Source organism: Camelus bactrianus, chromosome 9 (genome assembly GCF_048773025.1).
Source record: "Camelus bactrianus isolate YW-2024 breed Bactrian camel chromosome 9, ASM4877302v1, whole genome shotgun sequence".
NCBI classification, from domain to species: domain Eukaryota; kingdom Metazoa; phylum Chordata; class Mammalia; order Artiodactyla; family Camelidae; genus Camelus; species Camelus bactrianus.
The window spans coordinates 15,439,995-15,457,866 of NC_133547.1; the positions used below are offsets into that span (position 1 = coordinate 15,439,995).

Below are 17,872 nucleotides of genomic sequence, written 5' to 3' on the forward strand. Positions count from 1 at the left end.
AAAAGTTTTTTAACAAAGTCATGGGAAACAGGCATATGGTGGGCGCTTTCCTGCAGAGCATCTGGTGTTCAGCAACACCTGGACAAGATTAGCCAGGAAACACCTTAATTTCTCACAGTTTAGGGGCAGAAGTGCCCCCTGGTGGCCATCAGGGGTCCCACAAGATCTGCATATGCTCCAGGGAACAGAGTCCCCAGAAGCTAGGACCTGATCTCCAGCCCAGATGAAGGAAGAGAAGAGGGTCTCAGGCTGTGCTCGGAGCGCTTGGCACTTCTGTATCACCCTATAAAGCCCTGTTTCCCATTCTGATCTGCAGTGGATGTCTTTTTTTTTCTCACTGGGCATCTGTGTCCCTTTTTTTCTGGAAACAGCACCCCATTTTCCTTTGGACAATCTTTCACACTCAATTAATATAGTTCTTGGGAATCAAATCTCCTCTCCACCCCATACACAGGTGCACAGTGATTTGATGAAGGACAAGCATATGACCCAAATCTGTCCTGTGAGAGCCAAGCCTGGGGCATTTTTGCTGTAGTTATTGGGAAAGAAGCATTCTTTTTCCACTGGGGCTGCTAGGCAGTCCATGGCACATAAGCCTAGAGTTTGGGTGGGTTGGTGGGACATCTCTATCCCTGGTTGTAGGAGAACTTGCTTAGAAATAAAGCTGACACAGAGAAAAGCAGATTGAGAGAGGAAATGAGGCACAGTTCTGAAGAAAAATAATTGAGCAGCTGGATCCAGCAGTACCTGAAGCCTGGATTCCAGTTAAGCGAACCACTTAAAATCTTTTCTCTTAAGCCAGTGGTAATTGGAGGATCACACTCCCTGTCTGATGTGTGCCAGGCCCGAATTGCTCTCTTCCCTCCCTTCAAAATGTCCTCATTGCTGCTTGTGTTTGCAAACTCAAGAGACCACATTAATCAAAACCATTTTTATTATTTAAAGAGCATCCTGTCATCAAGGGCACTAGATGGGGGTTCCCAGACGGCAGAACAATATTTACATGGGGATCAGGAGGGTGAGGCTCAGGTGGTCCCAGGGCTGAGTGGGCCCGCCACTGTGGAAGAGAGGACCTTGAAGGGAGGGTATCCTTGGACCTGTGGGCTGGGCCCAAGAAGAAAAATGTTCCATCCCTGGCCCAGGGTGAACCCCATCATGTGGGGCTGGAGCCACTGAGATCCGCTCAGGCCCTGGAGGCATGTGCATCGAGGAGAAGCCACAGGTCAGAGCTGGGTCATCATGCCGCTAGCTTCGGAGTGAGTCTGGGGAAAGACAACTAGGGGCTTCTGAGGTCTGAGAGGCTTCCCCCGAAGTCCCACAACTGACTTCCTCTCCCCAGGAGCCCTTTGAAAGCGATCTGTTCCCTCTTATAGGCCTGAGCATAGGTTTCCGGAAAACCCTGCCTCCCCTCCCCCACTGAGAGTCCCAAACCATCCCGCCCTCTGGCTCCCTTCTGGGCCCAAATTTCACCTTTATGGCCTGGAAGATCCACTCCCGGAAGTCACTGACTTTGGTGTAGACGCCTGGCTTCTGGGCCAGGGCACAGCCGGTGCCCCAGCTCACAATGCCACACAGCCGCCAACGTGGCATCCGAGAGATGCTGTCCTCACACACGAAGGGGCCACCACTGTCGCCCTGGTGTGGGAAGGAAGGCCTGGCTGGAGACCAAGATGGCTGGCCGGGAGGCCCTCCTCGGGTGGCCGTGGGCCATGGTCACAGAGCCTTCTGGCCCTGAGACAGGGAGCCCATCTGCCCACTGCCCTGTGTCTCCAGCCCTGGAGAGGCCGCGGCTGGTGCTGCCCCCCGTAGTCCCTCACCTGGCAGGCATCGATGCCACCCTCAGGGTAGCCGGCACAGAACATCTTGGGCTTGATCTGGTTCCCGTAGAAGTCAGGGCCGTTGCAGACATCATTGCTGATTATGGGGACTCGGGCCTCCTGGAGTACCCCAGCCTGCTGGCCTGGGGGTGTGCGGGCAAGGCTGGCCGAAGCTGGGGAGCATGCACACTCCCCTTCCCTCCTGGTGGCCCCCGGGACTCCTCAGTGTCCCTACACCCTGGGGCCAAGAGGCATTCAACCAGGCCCACTGCCCGTCCCTAGCCCGGTTCAGACTCTCCCTAATGGTGGCTTGACGGGCAGAGGACCGGACTCACCATAGTACTGTGTGTTGCCCCAGCCAGTCACAGTGCAGATTTTGCCGTCCACCAGGGCCTGGCCGGCAGCTGGGAGGCACACGGGCTGGATGTATTCTGTAAGAGAGACCATGCTGGTCCAGGCCCTGCTGGCCTGCTCTTCCTGGGACACACCTCCGTCCAGCTGGCTCCAGTGCCCCGTGCCCGCCCTTTCCTCTGTTATTTTACAACAACCACAGCAGCAGCTGCCTTCTACTGAGCGCTCACTATGTACTAGGTGCCCTCCTGGGTCACTTCCTCTACTATCCCATCAGCCCAGGGAGGTAGGGGCTCCCCCATTTAAAGAGGGGGACAAGGCCATGTCACTTATCCAGAGGCTCAGAATGAGTCAATGACCAAGCCAGAATTTGAATCCAGGTTGGCCCAATTTCCAAGCCTGTGTTCTTAACGATGGCCCATGGAGCTGCCCTTGCCTAGAGGGTGCCTGTGTGAGAAATTTAAACAGGCACCCTATCTTGAGATACTTGAGATACCTGTCAAAAAATCATAAGAAATACACCAGTCTACCCTATCCATGGGAAGAAGGGCGTCCCTGAGAGGTAATGTCCTTGTGCAGTGCACAACCCACACAAGAGGTCCTGGCAGCCCTGCCTACAGGTGACACAGCTCAGGCAGGTGAAGCCTGAGCTCAGGGCTCTCAGTGGAAAATAGAAAGAATAATCATTTTCCCCCAGAGGGGTATCATGACAAGTTGGTGAAGCGTTGAATAGCATGCCTGGCTAATAGGAAATGCTCGCGTAAGTAGTAACAGTAATAAACAACAATAGCAATGATTGTTAATATTAACTGAGCGTTGGCATGGCTATGGCTCTTGACTCATATTCACCTTTTCACTGTCTCAATAACCCTCAGAAGTGATCTAGCAGATGCGAGAAACTGAGGCATGGAGAGGTGAAGCCACATGCCCAAGATCGCAGAGCTGGCAGGTACCTGATCCCAAAGCCCATGCTGTTCCCCCTCAGCCGTGTGTCTCAAACCCAGGCCACCCCTGCCCATCCACCTGGATACTCCCCCACTTCAGTCTTCTTAACCCTCTCACTCCATTCACTAAAGAGAAGGGTTTGTTTTGTTTTAAAAAAACCATGTCTCACACTCTGAAACACAAAAGCAGTTTCCATGGATCATTAAAAAGAAAATAACCATAAAAATAAGAATAATGCAAACCACAAAATGGTACTGACTTCCCTGGCGGTGCAGCCTGGGGTTTACAGGCACGGATTCTAGCACCAGGCAGCCAGGGCTCAAATCTTTGCCTTTGCCAGTTGCGGAAATTGGGGGCACTGTTTACCTTCTCTGTGTGGGGACCTTTCCCCTTGTAAGAAAACAGGATCATAAGGGAACCCACCCTCCCCGGGTGGCTGTGACAACGAAATGAGTGCATGCTTGGGACAGGCTGAGAGCAGTGCCTGCGCACAGGAGGCGTGTGTAAGTATCAGTGTTCATCCCACCATCATTATTCTTGTATTCTTTCATCATCATTATCATTTATCAATAATCGTTATTATTTATTCTTATTACTCCTCCTCCTGTTTCTCCTCCTCCATCGTAGCCTTCTGAAAGCTGAAGCCCACCGTCTGCTCTTATCTAAAAGGCACATGTTGGTGAGGTGTTAAAGACACGTTGGCACCCAGGTGAGCCTTGCTCATTGAAAGCAAGGAAACAAGTCAATGGTTTTTAGAGGGGTTTTAGATACAGGTAAGTGGCCTGCCTGGCAAGAGGAAGGTGCAAACAGCACCACAATTGATTTTAGGACATTTCATCACCCCCCCCCTTTACCTATGACCTCTCAACATCCCTAGCCCCATGCCACCACCACCAGCCCCGGGGAGGCACTAATCTACCTTCTGTCTCTACACATTTGCCTATTCTGGACATATCACACAGATGGAATCCCAAATCCTAGTGGTGGCTTGGTGTCTGACTTCTTCCTTAGCACAATGCTTAAAACGGTCATCCATTGTGTATTATGAATCAGGACTTCATTCCTTTTTATATAAGGCCTCATATGATTCCATTGTATGGATCTAACACATTGTGTTTATCCACGGGTCAGATGATGGACATCTGAGATGTTTCCATCTTTTGACGACTGTGAACGACTCTGCTGTGAGCATTGGGCACTAGTTTTTGTGTGGCTTGGTGTCTTCATTTCTCTGGGGTATGCACCTAGGGGTGGAACTGCTGGGCCAAATGGTAACTTCGTGTTTCACTATTTGAGGAATCGCCATGTGGTTTTTCCAAAGTGGCCGCACCAAATTGTTCCTGTCTAGTGAATGCCCAATTTGTGCCCTTCAAGATCATCTTCCTTATCACCATGGATTCCTATGGCCTAGCCCCTCCTCTGTCCTCCCGGCCCCCAGAGTCCCCAGGCCAGGGATGCCCCCCCCCACTTACCTGTGAGGGGCAGGGCACTGGAGAGGTGGACCAGGGCGATATCATTGCTGTTCTCCTCGCTGTTGGGGTCCCGAAAGGGGAGATAGCCCCCATGATAGATCACTGCCTGCACCCCCAGCTGCAGACCATGGGGTGAGGTCTGGGCCACAGCACCAGCAAACACTCGCCATCGGGACAGGACCCGGTTCCGCCTACCAGGGATAGGAGGGGAGGGTGGCAGCTTGCCCGGGTACAGCTGCCCCCACCTCACCGTTCCCCTGCCTCCCCTCTCAGCGGTGTGGGAGACACTCACTCAGGGAAGCAGTGGGCGGCTGTCAGCACCCAGTCTCTGGAGAGCAGGGATCCCCCACAGAGGTGTGCTCCGTCATAGCGAAGACTGACTTGCCATGGCCACCTGCCCAGGCTGGTGTCCTGGCCTCCCACGATGCGATCAACGGGCAGCTTCCTGTGGCCACAGTCTGTGGGAGAGGGGACAGTAGGGGGCAGTGGGAGGCCGGGACCCCCTGCCCCAAAGGGTCCGAGAGGACATGGCCCCACCCTGGGGTGGTCTGAGGAGACACAGCTCCATCCCTGGGGACCTGAGGGCACATGGCCCCACCCTGGGGGGCTCTGAGAAAACACAGCCCCATCTTTGGGAGACCTACGGGTACATGGCCTGGCCCTGGGGAGGGTCTCAGAAGAGGGCTCTGAGTTTCCAGGGTCTCACCTAGGCAGTTGGCAGCCAGGAAACGGCCCCGGGGACAGTCGCTGTGAGAGAGGCAGGGATGGAGACACGGAGGGGGACAAAAGACGGATGATCAGCCAATTAAGACTGAGGAAAGGCACATGGGGGGAGCGCGGTGCGGGTGCCCGGGGGCTGTGGGGCCCGCGGTGTGCGCCCCACCCGCCCGCCGCCCTCCTCACCACACGGAGAGGACCTCGAGCAGCCTCTGCGCGTGCGGCAGCCTCCCCTCGTCCACGCAGAAGAAGCCCGACGTGCCGTTGGCGCCCGCCGTCCGCACGTCCAGCTCCGAGTGGTTCACGGCCCTGGGGGGGGGAGGAGTCAGGCCCACGCCTCCCGCACTCCCAGCGCCCCCCACCCACAGGGGCCCCCCCACCCCCAGTACCTGAGGAAGCCCATCTCCTCGCAGCTGAGCCCCGCCGCCCTGGCGTTGGAGCGCGAGGAACACAGCAGGCGCCACGTGCCCTCCGTCTCGTCGAACACGGTGAGCCGAGCATCGGACGGGCCGACCTGCACTGCAGGGCGACAGGACGGCTGCCTGGGTCGCCTCCCCGCCCGAGCCCTCCTGGCCTGTTCTCCGCCCGCAAGTGCCTAGTCTTGAGGCGCCAAAGGCCGGATCGGAGCACCCAGGGTCCCCCACATCCCTGACTGCGTCTGTAAGGGCCCAGGACTCGAGCTGGATCCTGGGACTGGCTGCCTCACTGGAACCCGGGGGCTTCTTCCCACCACCAGGATTCCTGAGCTGGCGGCCCGGGAGCTGGAAATCTGGAGCTTTGCTGAGACATTTGGAAGGAGGGCAACTGTTTTAACCAAGTTCCCAGGAGAATGGCATGCGAGCTGGATCTACTGGGGCCCATCTTTGCCCCTAGGAGGGGAAAAATAAGCCTACATAGAGAAGGCCAAGAGATTTCTGATAACATTTTTAAAGTCTCTTAATGGATCAGGCCTGAAGAACACCCAGAATTGTTACTTAAGTGAGTTAATCATTTCTCTTTTTGTTTAGCCAGTTTCTTAGTTTTTCCTTTTGTCTTCTGCAGCCTGAAGACCCTTCACTAACACATCACATTGCCAAAATATTTAAATAGATTTCCTACAAGCTTAAAAAAAAATCTATCCTTTCTGGAGGACTTGTCAGAGCCTTGAATACACACTAAATTGCACGATAATTCTCCTAGCAGAGGATGCAGTATTCATTCATCTGTTCATTCAGCAAGTGTTAACTAGACACATCCTCCATGCCCAGTCCTGTGTAGGGTGATGCTGGGGAGGTAAAGATGACCAAGAAAGCCCTGGGCTGTGCCCTCACCAAGCCAAAGTCTATGGGTGGGTGAGACAGACACCGGTTAAAAAAAAAGAGAAGAAGTAGGGTGGAGATACACAGGCAGGCTGGAGAGAGTTTATGGGGAATCCATCATGCCTGGGGCTTACTGTGTTGACAAGTGATGCCCCCCTCAGCCCCTCACAGGCTGCTTCTCACACATGGCCAGAGGACCCTAAGCCAAGTCACAGCCCTTTGGTGTATTTATTTACATTTAGCAGACACTCAGTATGTACCAGGCTCTATTTTGGGCAATGAACAAATCAGACAAAACCCCAAGCTCTGCGGAGCTCCAAGGCCAATAGATGAGATGAATAACGAATGGGACAGAGAAGTAAAATAGGTGTGTCACAAAAGAAGGGGCCAGGGAGAGAAATCAAGATTGGCAGAGACAAGGGAGTGCTGGTGTTGGGGGTGGAGAGGTTGCACTGCCAATGGGTGCGCAGGGAAAGCTTCGCTGAGCAGGTGGTATGCAAGCACAGATCTGAAGGAGGTGAGGAAGAGAGTCATGAAGACAGGTGAGGAACAGAGAATTGGGCCAAGGGAACTGCAAGTGCAAAGATTCCAAGAAGGGGGGTGTGGGGGGTGTCGGGGGAGATGGGAGAAAAGACGATTTGGCTTTTCCCAGGAGTGAGGTGTAGCCAGGGGCGGGCTCTGAGCCAGGAGGTCCCTGATCTGACTTAGGGGTTCACAGGCTCCCCCTGGCTGTGTGTGGGATACAGACTATAGAGGGTGGGGATGGGAGCAGGGAGACCAGGGAGGAGGCTGTGTGATGGTCCAGGAGGGAGAGGATGGAGGCTGGGCCTGAGCAGGGGCAGTGGGGATGCAGTGTTTAGATTCTAGACAGAGTCTGTAGATGGAGCTCAAAGAGACTGGAGGTGGGTGTGAGGGAAAGAGGGGTCGAGGGCAATTCCAAGGTGTTTAGCCTGAGCCACTGGAAGGATGGCGCTGCTGTTGGCCGAGATGGGGAAGTGGGGGAGGAGTAGGCTTGGGGAAAGATCAACTGTGAACCCCTTTTCTCCTGAGCCGCCTGCATGGCTGGTATTCAGAGAGCACATTCTAGGAAAGTGAATCTGGTGCAAACTCAATTTTGCATCCTCTTAGGAAGAACTTGGCGAGGCCACACTCCAGCTGAGTGGTCTGCCCACCTCATCACAGATCTGGACAAAGGGAGGCAGGACTTCCAGGGAGAACCCTGTCCTGCTGAAGACAGAGACAGGCAGAGAGAGGATCTGCATTCAGGCCTGAGTGACTTCAAACCCCAGGCTTTTAACATTGCCCTAGACAGCCTCTCAAGTGACTTTCCTCCTTAAGGTTAAAAATAATAACACAGTAATAATAACACAGGCTATTATGTTTCCTGGAGGTGTCAGTGGGCTGACCCCATGCTATGTGTCACAGCTGGAGTCCCACAACCATCATGGGAGGTAGAGATCATTTCTAAGCTCATCTTGCAGTTGGGGAAACTGAGCCTTGGAGAGGATATACTTGCCTGGGGGGATACAGCTAAGAACAGGCAAAGCCAGGATTTGAATACAGGCCTGCTGACCTGTATACTCCCTGCTCTTTCCATGGGTCTCACACTGACCCTTACCTGCCCCCCAGCCCAAATATACTCACCCTCAGCCCAGACTAGCAGCTTTCTGGCTGGCTTGCCTTAGTCATGGCCTCCTGCTCCCAGGTCAGGACAGGGGATGCTGGGCATCTCTGCTGGGTGGTACCCACCTTCTCCTAAGTTCCCACACCAAGACTTGGGGTTTGAAACACTAAGGGAGGGTGGGAATGAATTCTTATTGTTAAATGACTTCTAAGGGCTCCAGAAATGTGATTTCCAGAAAGTATGAGGTTTTAGGAAAGAACTATCACTTTATGGATGTATTTGGAGGGAGGGGAGAGGGAGGGAGGACGGATTATCAAATGCCCCCTCCAAGTATTTTTAAAGCTACATCCTGTGCCACTGTTTCTCACTTTGGAACTCTTTATTCTTATTTGTATTATTTTAAGCAATGCAAAGTATGTTCTGGGTCACCTGGTTTGCTTACCAACTCATCTGATATATTTAGAGATGTGAAAATCCCAGAAAAATGAGGTGGGGAATATCGTTTCTGGGCTGTTTTTGTTTGTTTGTTTCGGAATTTCCCAGTGTTTTTGAAAACCCCAAGTACAATGGAAGGGCAGGGTACTGGCATTGGCCAGAGCCTGGTCTGAATCATGGCCCAGCTACCTTCCAGCTGGAGGCGTGGGACAAGTTAGTTCGTCTCAGTGATTTGTCCTCCTGCTACTCATTCAGCAGAGATTCCTCAGTATCTACTGTGCACTGGACACTGTCCGGGGGCAGTAAAAATAAATGCCTCTGCCCTCCTGAAATTCACCAGGAATAAATGATGGATGGGGAGCGTGAGGAGTTTTCCTAAGGGTGACAGGGTGGCCTATAGGGTAGGGGAAGCATAGAGTCTGGGGGCCGAAAGGCCTCGCTCAGGAAAGTTAAAACCTGAAGTGTGAGATGCCAAAGCCAATGGTAACAAAGTTGGTTGAAACCCAAGTGTTGCGTGGATCATTACCACCTCCGATTCTTACCCCAAGTTTCCAGACTAGGACACGGAGACTTAGAGAGGGCAGGACAGGTGTGAGCCTCAGCTCACCGTCAGCTCAGTGATGGTGCAGGACCCTGAAACTGGCCTCAGGATGTGAGTGGGAAAGGGGGTAGTGAGCAAAGGCTGAGGGCCTGACAGCAGCCTGTGGGCTGGAGACCGGAGAGCGCCGGGAGTGAGCATGAGATGAGGATGGAGAGGGGTGGCCCACTAGGAGACTTGGAACCTGCCAGGAGTTGGGATTTTAGCCCAGTGGCGGTAGGGAGCCATGGAGGGGCTTCCGACAGGCATGCAAGCCCTCCACCCTGCCACTTTTTTGACATGCGGGCTTGGACAAGTCAGTCCACTTCACTGGGCCTCAGTTTACCCCAACTGCAAAATCAGGGTGATGACAACAGCCCCAAGTTCACAGGGCTGTTGTGCAAAGGTTGCAGCCAGGGCCCTGCATGTGTTAGCTGTCACTATGGCAACGCCTGCGGCTGTTTCTTGAAAAACAATAGAGGATAGTGTTCTACACAAGGGCCGGATCCAGGCTGCCTGGGTCCCGATCCCAGTGACCTGGGGCAAGTCACTTGGTTTTTCCATGCCTCATTTCCCCATATTAAAATGGGCAGTGGTGAGGATTTAATGAATGAACATCTGCAAAGCCCTGAGGCTTGTGCCTGGCACAGACTAATACTCTCTGAGTGCGGGCTATGGTAGTTGACCTTGATGTTGGCTTTCCTGGTCTGGATGTTCATTTCTTCTCTCTTTTTTTAAATCGAAGTATAGTTGATTTACAATGTTGTGTTAGTTTCTGGTGTGCAGCGTACTGATTCAGTTATACATATAGACACATTCTTTTTCATATTCTTTATCATTGTCGGCTATTACAAGATATTGAATATAGTTCCCTGTGCTAAACAGTAGGACCCTGTTGTTGATCTGTTCATTTCTTCTCTTAATGTGAGCTGAGTTTTTAATGGAACTAGATGAGGCTTCTGGGAGTGAAAAATACATCCCATCACACAACTTCCTCCTTCTTCCTGCTGCCCTGGGCCGTGGAATGGCAGGTTGGAGGTGGCATTGGGGAAGTATTCATTCATTCCACAGTTTCTGCATCTATTTGTTCATGTGGCCTTTCCTTCCCACCTGCCTTTCCTTCCCACCTGCCTGCCGACAATCTCTACCAATCACATCTAAGGGCAATTTCTGGCCCCATCATTCATCAGCAGCATGTCCTCTCTGGTCCTCACTTTCCATATCTGTAAACGGGGATAATGACAGCAGCTACCTCCGAGGAGAGCTGGGAAGTTCACTGAATTCATCCAGCACCTCTCAAACACGTTTTGATCACACTCCGCAGTAAGAGACAGTCTACGTTATGATGTCACCCTGACCTTCTGTTTTCTGGGGCAAACTATTGCATTGCTTTAAGCCTCAGTTTCCCCCTCTGGAAAATGGAGAGAATAACAGTCCCACTCTCATAAAACCAAAAGAAAGATGAACAAAGCTCTTTCTTACTGAGAGAGATGCACTCTGCTATTTTAATTTAATCATCATCAGACTTTTAAAAATATGGTATTCAACTCACTAATTTAATTTCATGATGCACTAATGGGCAACACATTTAGAGTCTGAAAAACACTAGGTTAGATAAACGAGGTGCTCAGGGCAGCATGTGGTCCAGGGCAGGCCCGTGATGTGAGTGTATGAGCACCAGCAGCATTTCTGCAGGCGTTTGTGCATTTATTCAAAAATCCTTTCATTGGGTTCCCACCAGGTACGGGTTTCTGTGGGGGCTCCCCAGAGGGTCCCCGCCTAATCTACTCACCTGGATACAGTGGCTCCTGCTCGCTCCTGAGTAGAACGGTCACTGCAGAGAAGGCAGAGGTGAGGGCAGGCAGGCTGGGGGCCGCAGGGGGCAGGGGAGGGTAGAGGCGCAGGGAGCCACTCTCACCAATGGCCCAGGACGCCGCCCCGATGCCTGTCAGGAGCAGCACGGTCCCCACAGTGAGAGCTGCCACCTTGGGTCCAGAGCAGCACGGCACAGTCCGGCCACCTGCAACAGACACTGTGCTGGGGCCACCGCCAGGTCTGTCCTCACTGTAGCAGGATTTGGGCAGGGGACCAGCTCTGCCCTGCCCCCCAGGGCTAACTTAGCATGCCTGAGCCTGCCGGGTCCTGGGCCCGGTTCCTGGGGCTGAGCAGTTGTCAGGGCCATCCCTCCCCTGCAGTGAGGACGACCAGGTGTCCAGCCCCCAACGGGTTCCAGCTGGGAAGGGGCGTGGCTGGGACAGCTGCCACCTTCCCAGCCTCCTCTCCTGGCACGTAAAGGATTTCTCCTCCCTTGAAGTGGCCCTTCTTTTCTCCCTTGTCACATTGTGCCTTTTCTTAGACCTCTCACTTCTGCTCAATTTCCCAGAGGTTCTTGGAGCCTCTTGGGGGCTGTGACCCCTGACCTTTGCCCTCTTGGCAGCTCTCATCCCTGCTGTTGGCATTTCCTCACTGCCTCAATTCTCTCTGCTGTTCCAGACCCTGTCCCTGGGAACCCACCAAAACCAGAGCTCTCCCAGAGGACCCAGCTCCAAGGTCAAATTTGCCCTTGGAGGCTGAGAACCTAAATTTGGAAATTTCCAGCCTCACTTAAAAATATTGGCCTTATCCACTCCTATCTGGGACCTTGGGCCGGTGGCATCATCTCTTTGAGCCTCAGCCTCCTCATCTATTTTATGGGTGTCCACCTAGCACTCACCTTCAAAGATAATACTTTAAATTTCTTTTTAAACATAATCATAGCCAAACTCTTATCAGATGCTTTATGTGCCCAGCACTGCACGTTCTTACTCAGTCCTTATCTCTGTGAAGATTCCCATTTTTCAGACAGGGAAAACCGAGGCTCAGAGAAGTGGTGTCACCTGCCTAAAATGACTCAGTCAGGAGGAGGCAGTGCTGAATCCTGAACGGTGGGTAGATTTGGTGCTGGGGCCCAAGTGTATAACCACTAAGCCATGCTGCCCCTCCCTGTGCTGTAGTACTTGGCAGATAACAAGTTCTCAATAAATGCTTGCAAATCATCAGAGCTGTGTGGCCCTGGGCAACTCCCTTCACCTCTCTGGACCTGTTTTCCCCTCAGTAAAATGTGGCTTTAATCGTTCGTTATCCTACTGAGCATCCACTGTGTCCCTGGCACCATTCTAGGCTCCGGGGACTCATCCCCTAAGAAGACAGATGAGATGCTGGTTCTCATGACACCCACATTCTCATGGGCATAAAGTGAGAGGGAGACATAAGTAAGTGAACAAGGAAATGAACTTGATCATTTCCAGACGGTGGCAGAGTCTATGAAGAAAATAATGCAGGTTGAGGGCAGCAGGTGCTCAGTGAGGGCCTCCCCCCAAAGTGACTTTTAAGCTGAGACCAGAAGGGTGAGGCCAGCTGGGCAAAGACTTCTCATGGAAGGGCACAGCGGGCAGAGAGGACAGCGCAGACAAAGGCCTTGAGGCAAGAATAAATGTCATGTGTGAGACGGTGAGAGAGGCCATGGATGTGGCCAGAGAGGCATGAGTTTTGGGAAGGCAGTGGGGCCAAGGTTGGGGCCAGCTGGGGAAGCCTGGCAGCCTGAGGGGAAGAGGGATTTGATTCTCAAGTGCAACGGGGGCCCATTTGCTAGGGACTGTGGGACAGCCAAAGAGAAAGGGCAGGTGAGAGCCTTTGCCAGGCCGGGTATGCGCCTGACTTCTCTCAGCATCTGCAAGGCCCACCTGGGCTGCAGGACCACCCAGCTCTCCCATCTGTGTCGTGGAAGTACGGCTATGGGCACAGGGCCAGGCCAGTGCCTGGAAGGACTGCCATCCTCGTAGGACCTGGGATGGCCATTGTCTGGGTGTCTTCAGAATTTGAGAGCTCAGCCGTTTCCCTGGGGCACTCCTCCCTCCAGAGGCCCCAGGGGGCCAGCCCGGTCCCACCCCTGCTGGCTGACCCCCTTACCCTCCACTGTCTCCCTGAGGGGGCCTCTTAGGCCCAGTCCCCACCGAGGCCCCAGCCATCTTCCCGCTCCAGTGGGAGGTCATCACTCCCCGAGCCATCAGGCCAGTCCTGGTTCCTTTGTTTTCAGATATGCCTGCCAGAGCTTTGGGCCACTCAGAGCCCAGGCTAGAGGCTCTGGTTCCTCTGCCGGAGTGGGAAGCATTGTCACCCCGTGTCTCTTAGGGTAAGAGGAAGAACCTGCTTCCAAGCCCTCTGGTTCAGGGGACTTCGGGCACCCCCCAAACAGGTGCCTCTGGTGGGACAGGAAGTATCTTGCTCTGGGTCCCCAGGGTGAGAGGAGTCCTCACTGCGTACCTTTGCTGAGGCAGGAAGGGTGCTCACTGTGTAAGAGGCAGCATCTTTGTGTGATTCTTTGGGGGCGGATAGGGCTGAATAAGCCCCCGACCTCCCTGAGGCTCTGACTCTGCTCCTCTGGGGCCACTAAGCAGCCCTTGTCTTCCCAAAGGACAGTTCGTCTGCCCCCACCATGTGGCTACAAAACCCTCACAAGTGATGTCTTTGGCTCCTTGTCTCTAAAACTCCACTCAACTGACAGCTCCATGTCTCTCCTCAACGTACCCAACTCCAACTTCCTGAACAAAAGTCTCTCTTCATCTGACCTCGGGGACACCGCCTGACCCTGATTCACCTCCTACTTTTCCATCCCTTTGATCCTCCACACACTCCTTGAAATCTGGGGTTCACAGGGTGGCCATGGCCTCCTCACCCTCATGCCTCCCAGCTCCTGTCTATCCTACCCACACCCACAGCCTGTTTCCCTTTTCTGGGACTCTCCTTAGTCCCAGATCAGGGGTCCTGCAGCCTCTTAGAATCCCATAGGTCCCTCACACCTCCCATGTCCCATACTGGCCTCAGTGTCCCCCCAAATCCCCAGGTCCCGTCTCAGAGGCCCTTATCCTCAGGACTGTCCCTTATCTGTAGGACGCCTCACTCTCCCCACAGTTACAGGCCTTCGGAGTGTCCCCCTTTCAGCTCTCTCCTTCCCTCCCCCCTGCCCCATCCAACCCCTGGGTTCATTCTCTCCTGGTCCAGCCTCCACACGGAAGCCTAGGGCCTCTTCCTAAACACCAAATCCAACCTGTCCCTTCTTTACCTAGGACCCTCCATGACTCCCCAGTGACCCCCAGGACAGAGGCTAAGACCCTCAGGACCATGGTACCAATCCCTGTATGATATAAACATGGCTATTAGAGATTTGGGGGGTTGAACATTTTCCATCAAATTCCCAGATAGCCATAGGGATCCTTATCAGAGAACTGATAGAGCTTCCCCAAAGCAACCAAAACCACAGGACTTGTAAAATACAGGTTAGAAAACAGAAACAAAGAATAACCACCAGCGCCATCTCGTGGAGAGACCCAGCACCGCCCAGGCATCAGCCTGCTGCTTACCTTGGTCTAGACCTTCCTTGGTCCAGTTTGCACACTTCATCACCCTCCCGGCTCCTTTTCCAACTTTACCCCCAGAAATACTGAATTATCTACTGGCCATTGCACTGCACTGCACACCTAGCAGTCTGTCACCCCCAGCTGTCAGCCTTGCTTCTCCCTCTGCCGGACGTACCTACCTACTCTCTCCTCATCCTGTGTGTCAACTCAGATGTCACCTTTCCCGAGTCTGAGTCCCTAGGGAGCAACAAGAACCTGGCCTTGGGCATATGTACTTCAACAGCAGAATGGTGACACAAACATTAGCACAACCGCAGCCACAACGGCTCTCAGAAGCGCATGCCAACCCTAGCCCTGTCCAAACCCCGTCCTGCAGTTTCCTGAAATCCTTGCAACTGTTAATGAGGACGGTATCATAATCACCATCCCTGGTTTACAGACGAGGCAAGGAGGACCAGAGAGGTGCAGCCACCTACCCCGGGTCACCCAGCAAGTAAGCGCAGCACCAGAACTTTTCAGCCTCCATGTCCAGGTCTGACAAGACTGCAGGACTACCCGCCACGACCCGGCCCGGGCTGCCTGGGGGTGCGCTGGAGCCCAGTGCGCCTCGGTTCTCTCTGTCCCCAGGCCAGGCTCTGGCCACCCTTCTGGGCACTCTCTGCTTTTCTTTCATTCACCTGTAGGCCCCAGGCCTGGTGACTCCCTTCAGTTGGCTCCGGGGAGGAATCATCACCAAGGTGCAGGGCTCTGCAGCCCATCTGCTCAGCAAGAGCGCAGGGCCTTCTCCTGAGTCCCTGGGAGACCGGTTACTCTGGGCCTCAGCTGAATGGTCTGGGGTCTGATTTGCCAACTATGCTGAGACTCCAGGAGGCCAGAGATCCATGCTGATCGTGTCCACCAACACACTCCACGCTTCCTCCTAATCATGGCATTTAAATCCTCACACCACCCTGCGAGCTGTGCGCTGTTAGCCCTGTCTCTGTTTTTCAGAGGAAGAAACGAGGCCTAGAGAGAGTGAGCTGCTTGCCCAGGGACACACAGCTAGAAACTGCTACTGCCTGGGGCCGAACCCAGCTAGCCTGGCTCCAGGAAGAAGAGAGGGAGTCAGCCTCAGCTGGGGAGGGCGGGAAGGAAAGGCCACCCTTAGCCGGGCCCCTCCAGGCTCCCAAGTGTGGAGGAGGCTGAGAGAGAGCCAGGCTGTCTGGAGCCCCAGCCAGGGGCTTCCACAAGCCCTCAAGTGCCTGCCACACCGGGGAGTGGTTTCTCTGTTGTCTCTCTCCTCTCCATCCATCCAGGTCAAGTCCAAAGTCCTCCCTCTGCTCATCCACCCACAGTGTGAAGAATGTCAGGAATTGGTGGGGCTCTTGGGTCCGTGGGACTCCAAGCCGACCTCTGTCGTGACAGCTCTGGCACATGGCATGATGTGTCTTACACGCTGAGCCCCACACTGGTGCCTCACGTGTGTTCCATGCTCCCAACAACCTCGCGTAGGTAAGCGACAGCATTAGGATCCATGCCTGACCCAGCGGGAAACTGAAGCCCAGAGAAACAACAGACTTTCACAAGATTGCACAGTAAAAAAAAGTGGCAGAAGCAGATTCAAACGCAGGCCTGTGCACTCGACTCCAGAGTCTGTGTCCTTAATGGTGATAGCTAGTCTGCTTGCCTTGGCCCCAGGTCGAGGCCAGGTCCAAGGTTAGCTGAGAAATCGCTGGGGAATGAGGGGAAACTGAGGCAAGGAGCCAGGAAGGTCATATGCCCTGGCAGGGAGGCAGGGGACGGCACAGCCCCACAGAAAATTTGGTTAATAGTTAATCGGGTGGAGGAGGCTTCAGAAGTGGGTGGGGATGGGCCCAGGAGGGGTACCAGAGACAGGGGTCTCTGAGGGGGCAGATGGAAGAGAGCACAGAGGGAGGGGCGCCAGGTAGAGCCCAAGTCAGGGAAAGGGGACTCACCCTCCTTCTCCGCCATGTCACGGCCTCTAGTTAATGATTCCCCGGCTGACCTCCTGGGCCGGGGTGGGACCTGTGGGGAGATGAGCAGGGAGGCAGGGCCTGGGGAGCCCAGCCCAGCCCCAGTGCCCCCAAGTCCCAGGCGCCCATCCAGGGAGGCAGGAGGGACTGGGCCCTGGCCAGAACACGCAGTGATCACGGACACAGATTGGGCTGGGTTCAAGGATGGGGTCAGTGTCTGACCAGTAGCCAGCGGGGGTGCCTGGATTTGCAGGGTTGAGGGACCCCATGCCTGGGCCTGGGTGAGGAGGGGAATGAGGGTCTGAGCTCCTGGGTCTGAGGGAGGACAGCTGGGGGCCTCACCTCCTGAGTCCTGGGAAGAGAGGGATGGGGGCCAGCACCCTTTCTATGAGGGAGGAGGGGCATGGGGGCCTGGTCTTCTGGGTCTGAGGGAGGAGACTGGGGCCTGATCTTGGAGTCTGAAGAAGTGGGGCTACAACTCCAAGGTCCTTGGGGAGAAGTCAGACAGACAGCCCACTCTTGGGGGCCCTGGGAGCCACTCTACTGGGAGGTAGGGTATGAGGTTGGGTGCAGGTGAGGGGACCCATGTCCTGAGGACTGAAACTGAGGACCCTGGTTCTTACCCTGGGGTCCAGCAGGTGGGGACGGAGCTGAGAGATGGTGCCGGTTTAGGGTCAGTCTCCAGGCCTGGGCAGAAGCATGGTGGCCCCGCGCAGCGGTGGCCCCGGAGGCAGCGGCAGCGGCAGCAGCAGCGGCGTGGGGCCTGCTAGGCCTGGCTGCCTCACCTGAGGAGGAGGGGGCTGGGCAAGAGGCGGGGGAAGGGGCGGGGAGGGGCAGGGCAAAGGGATTGGCAGCGCTGGAGGCCACCTGGCTGGTGGGGCAGGGTTTGCAGGGGCTGGACCAGGCCAGCCCAGCAACCGGCCTCTGGCCTGGAGGGGGCCCAGGTGTGCCAGTCTGAGGGGAGGTGGGAGCAGGGACAGGCTTGGCCTGAGGGCTGGGAGTTTGGGCAGACAAGGCAGATTGGGGTTGCTTACAAGGACCGAAGGAAGGAGGTACGAATTGGAGGAAATCCCATGGAGGGGCCTGGCTGCCCTAGCCCACCCAACCGCTTCTCCTGCCTCCTGCCCAGCCCCTGCCCTGCCCCAGCTCAGCCTAACCTGTCCCTGTCCACGTCCTGGACCCTTCCAACACCCCAGCTCCAGACCCCCCACTGCCTCTGCACCCCTTGTCCAGCACAGGTGGACAACAAGGCAGTCCCAGTTCCAGG

The 17,872-nt window shown here is 54.7% G+C and overlaps 1 protein-coding gene across 1 annotated transcript; it reads right to left on the reverse strand.

The window, feature by feature from the left end:
- Positions 1 to 916: 916 nt before the first annotated feature.
- Positions 917 to 17,413, reverse strand: HPN (hepsin). Its single transcript, XM_074369816.1, has 13 exons — positions 17,229 to 17,413; positions 16,588 to 16,657; positions 11,155 to 11,256; positions 11,029 to 11,070; positions 5,692 to 5,821; positions 5,489 to 5,611; positions 5,292 to 5,332; positions 4,878 to 5,043; positions 4,586 to 4,776; positions 2,153 to 2,248; positions 1,818 to 1,960; positions 1,471 to 1,635; positions 917 to 1,262 (listed from the first exon to the last, which is right to left on the reverse strand). The coding sequence occupies exons 2-13, from the start codon at positions 16,601 to 16,603 to the stop codon at positions 1,224 to 1,226; spliced, it is 1,254 nt and encodes a 417-aa protein (XP_074225917.1). The 5' UTR covers positions 16,604 to 16,657; positions 17,229 to 17,413; the 3' UTR covers positions 917 to 1,223.
- Between the last annotated feature and the right edge of the window lie 459 nt (positions 17,414 to 17,872).

Coding starts and splice junctions, on each gene's coding strand:
- HPN (XM_074369816.1), bottom strand. Junction 1,961..2,152: donor GGGCAACACACAGTACTATG/GTGAGTCCGGTC, acceptor GCACACCCCCAG/GCCAGCAGGCTGGGGTACTC. Junction 1,636..1,817: donor GTGGCATCGATGCCTGCCAG/GTGAGGGACTAC, acceptor TTCCCACACCAG/GGCGACAGTGGTGGCCCCTT.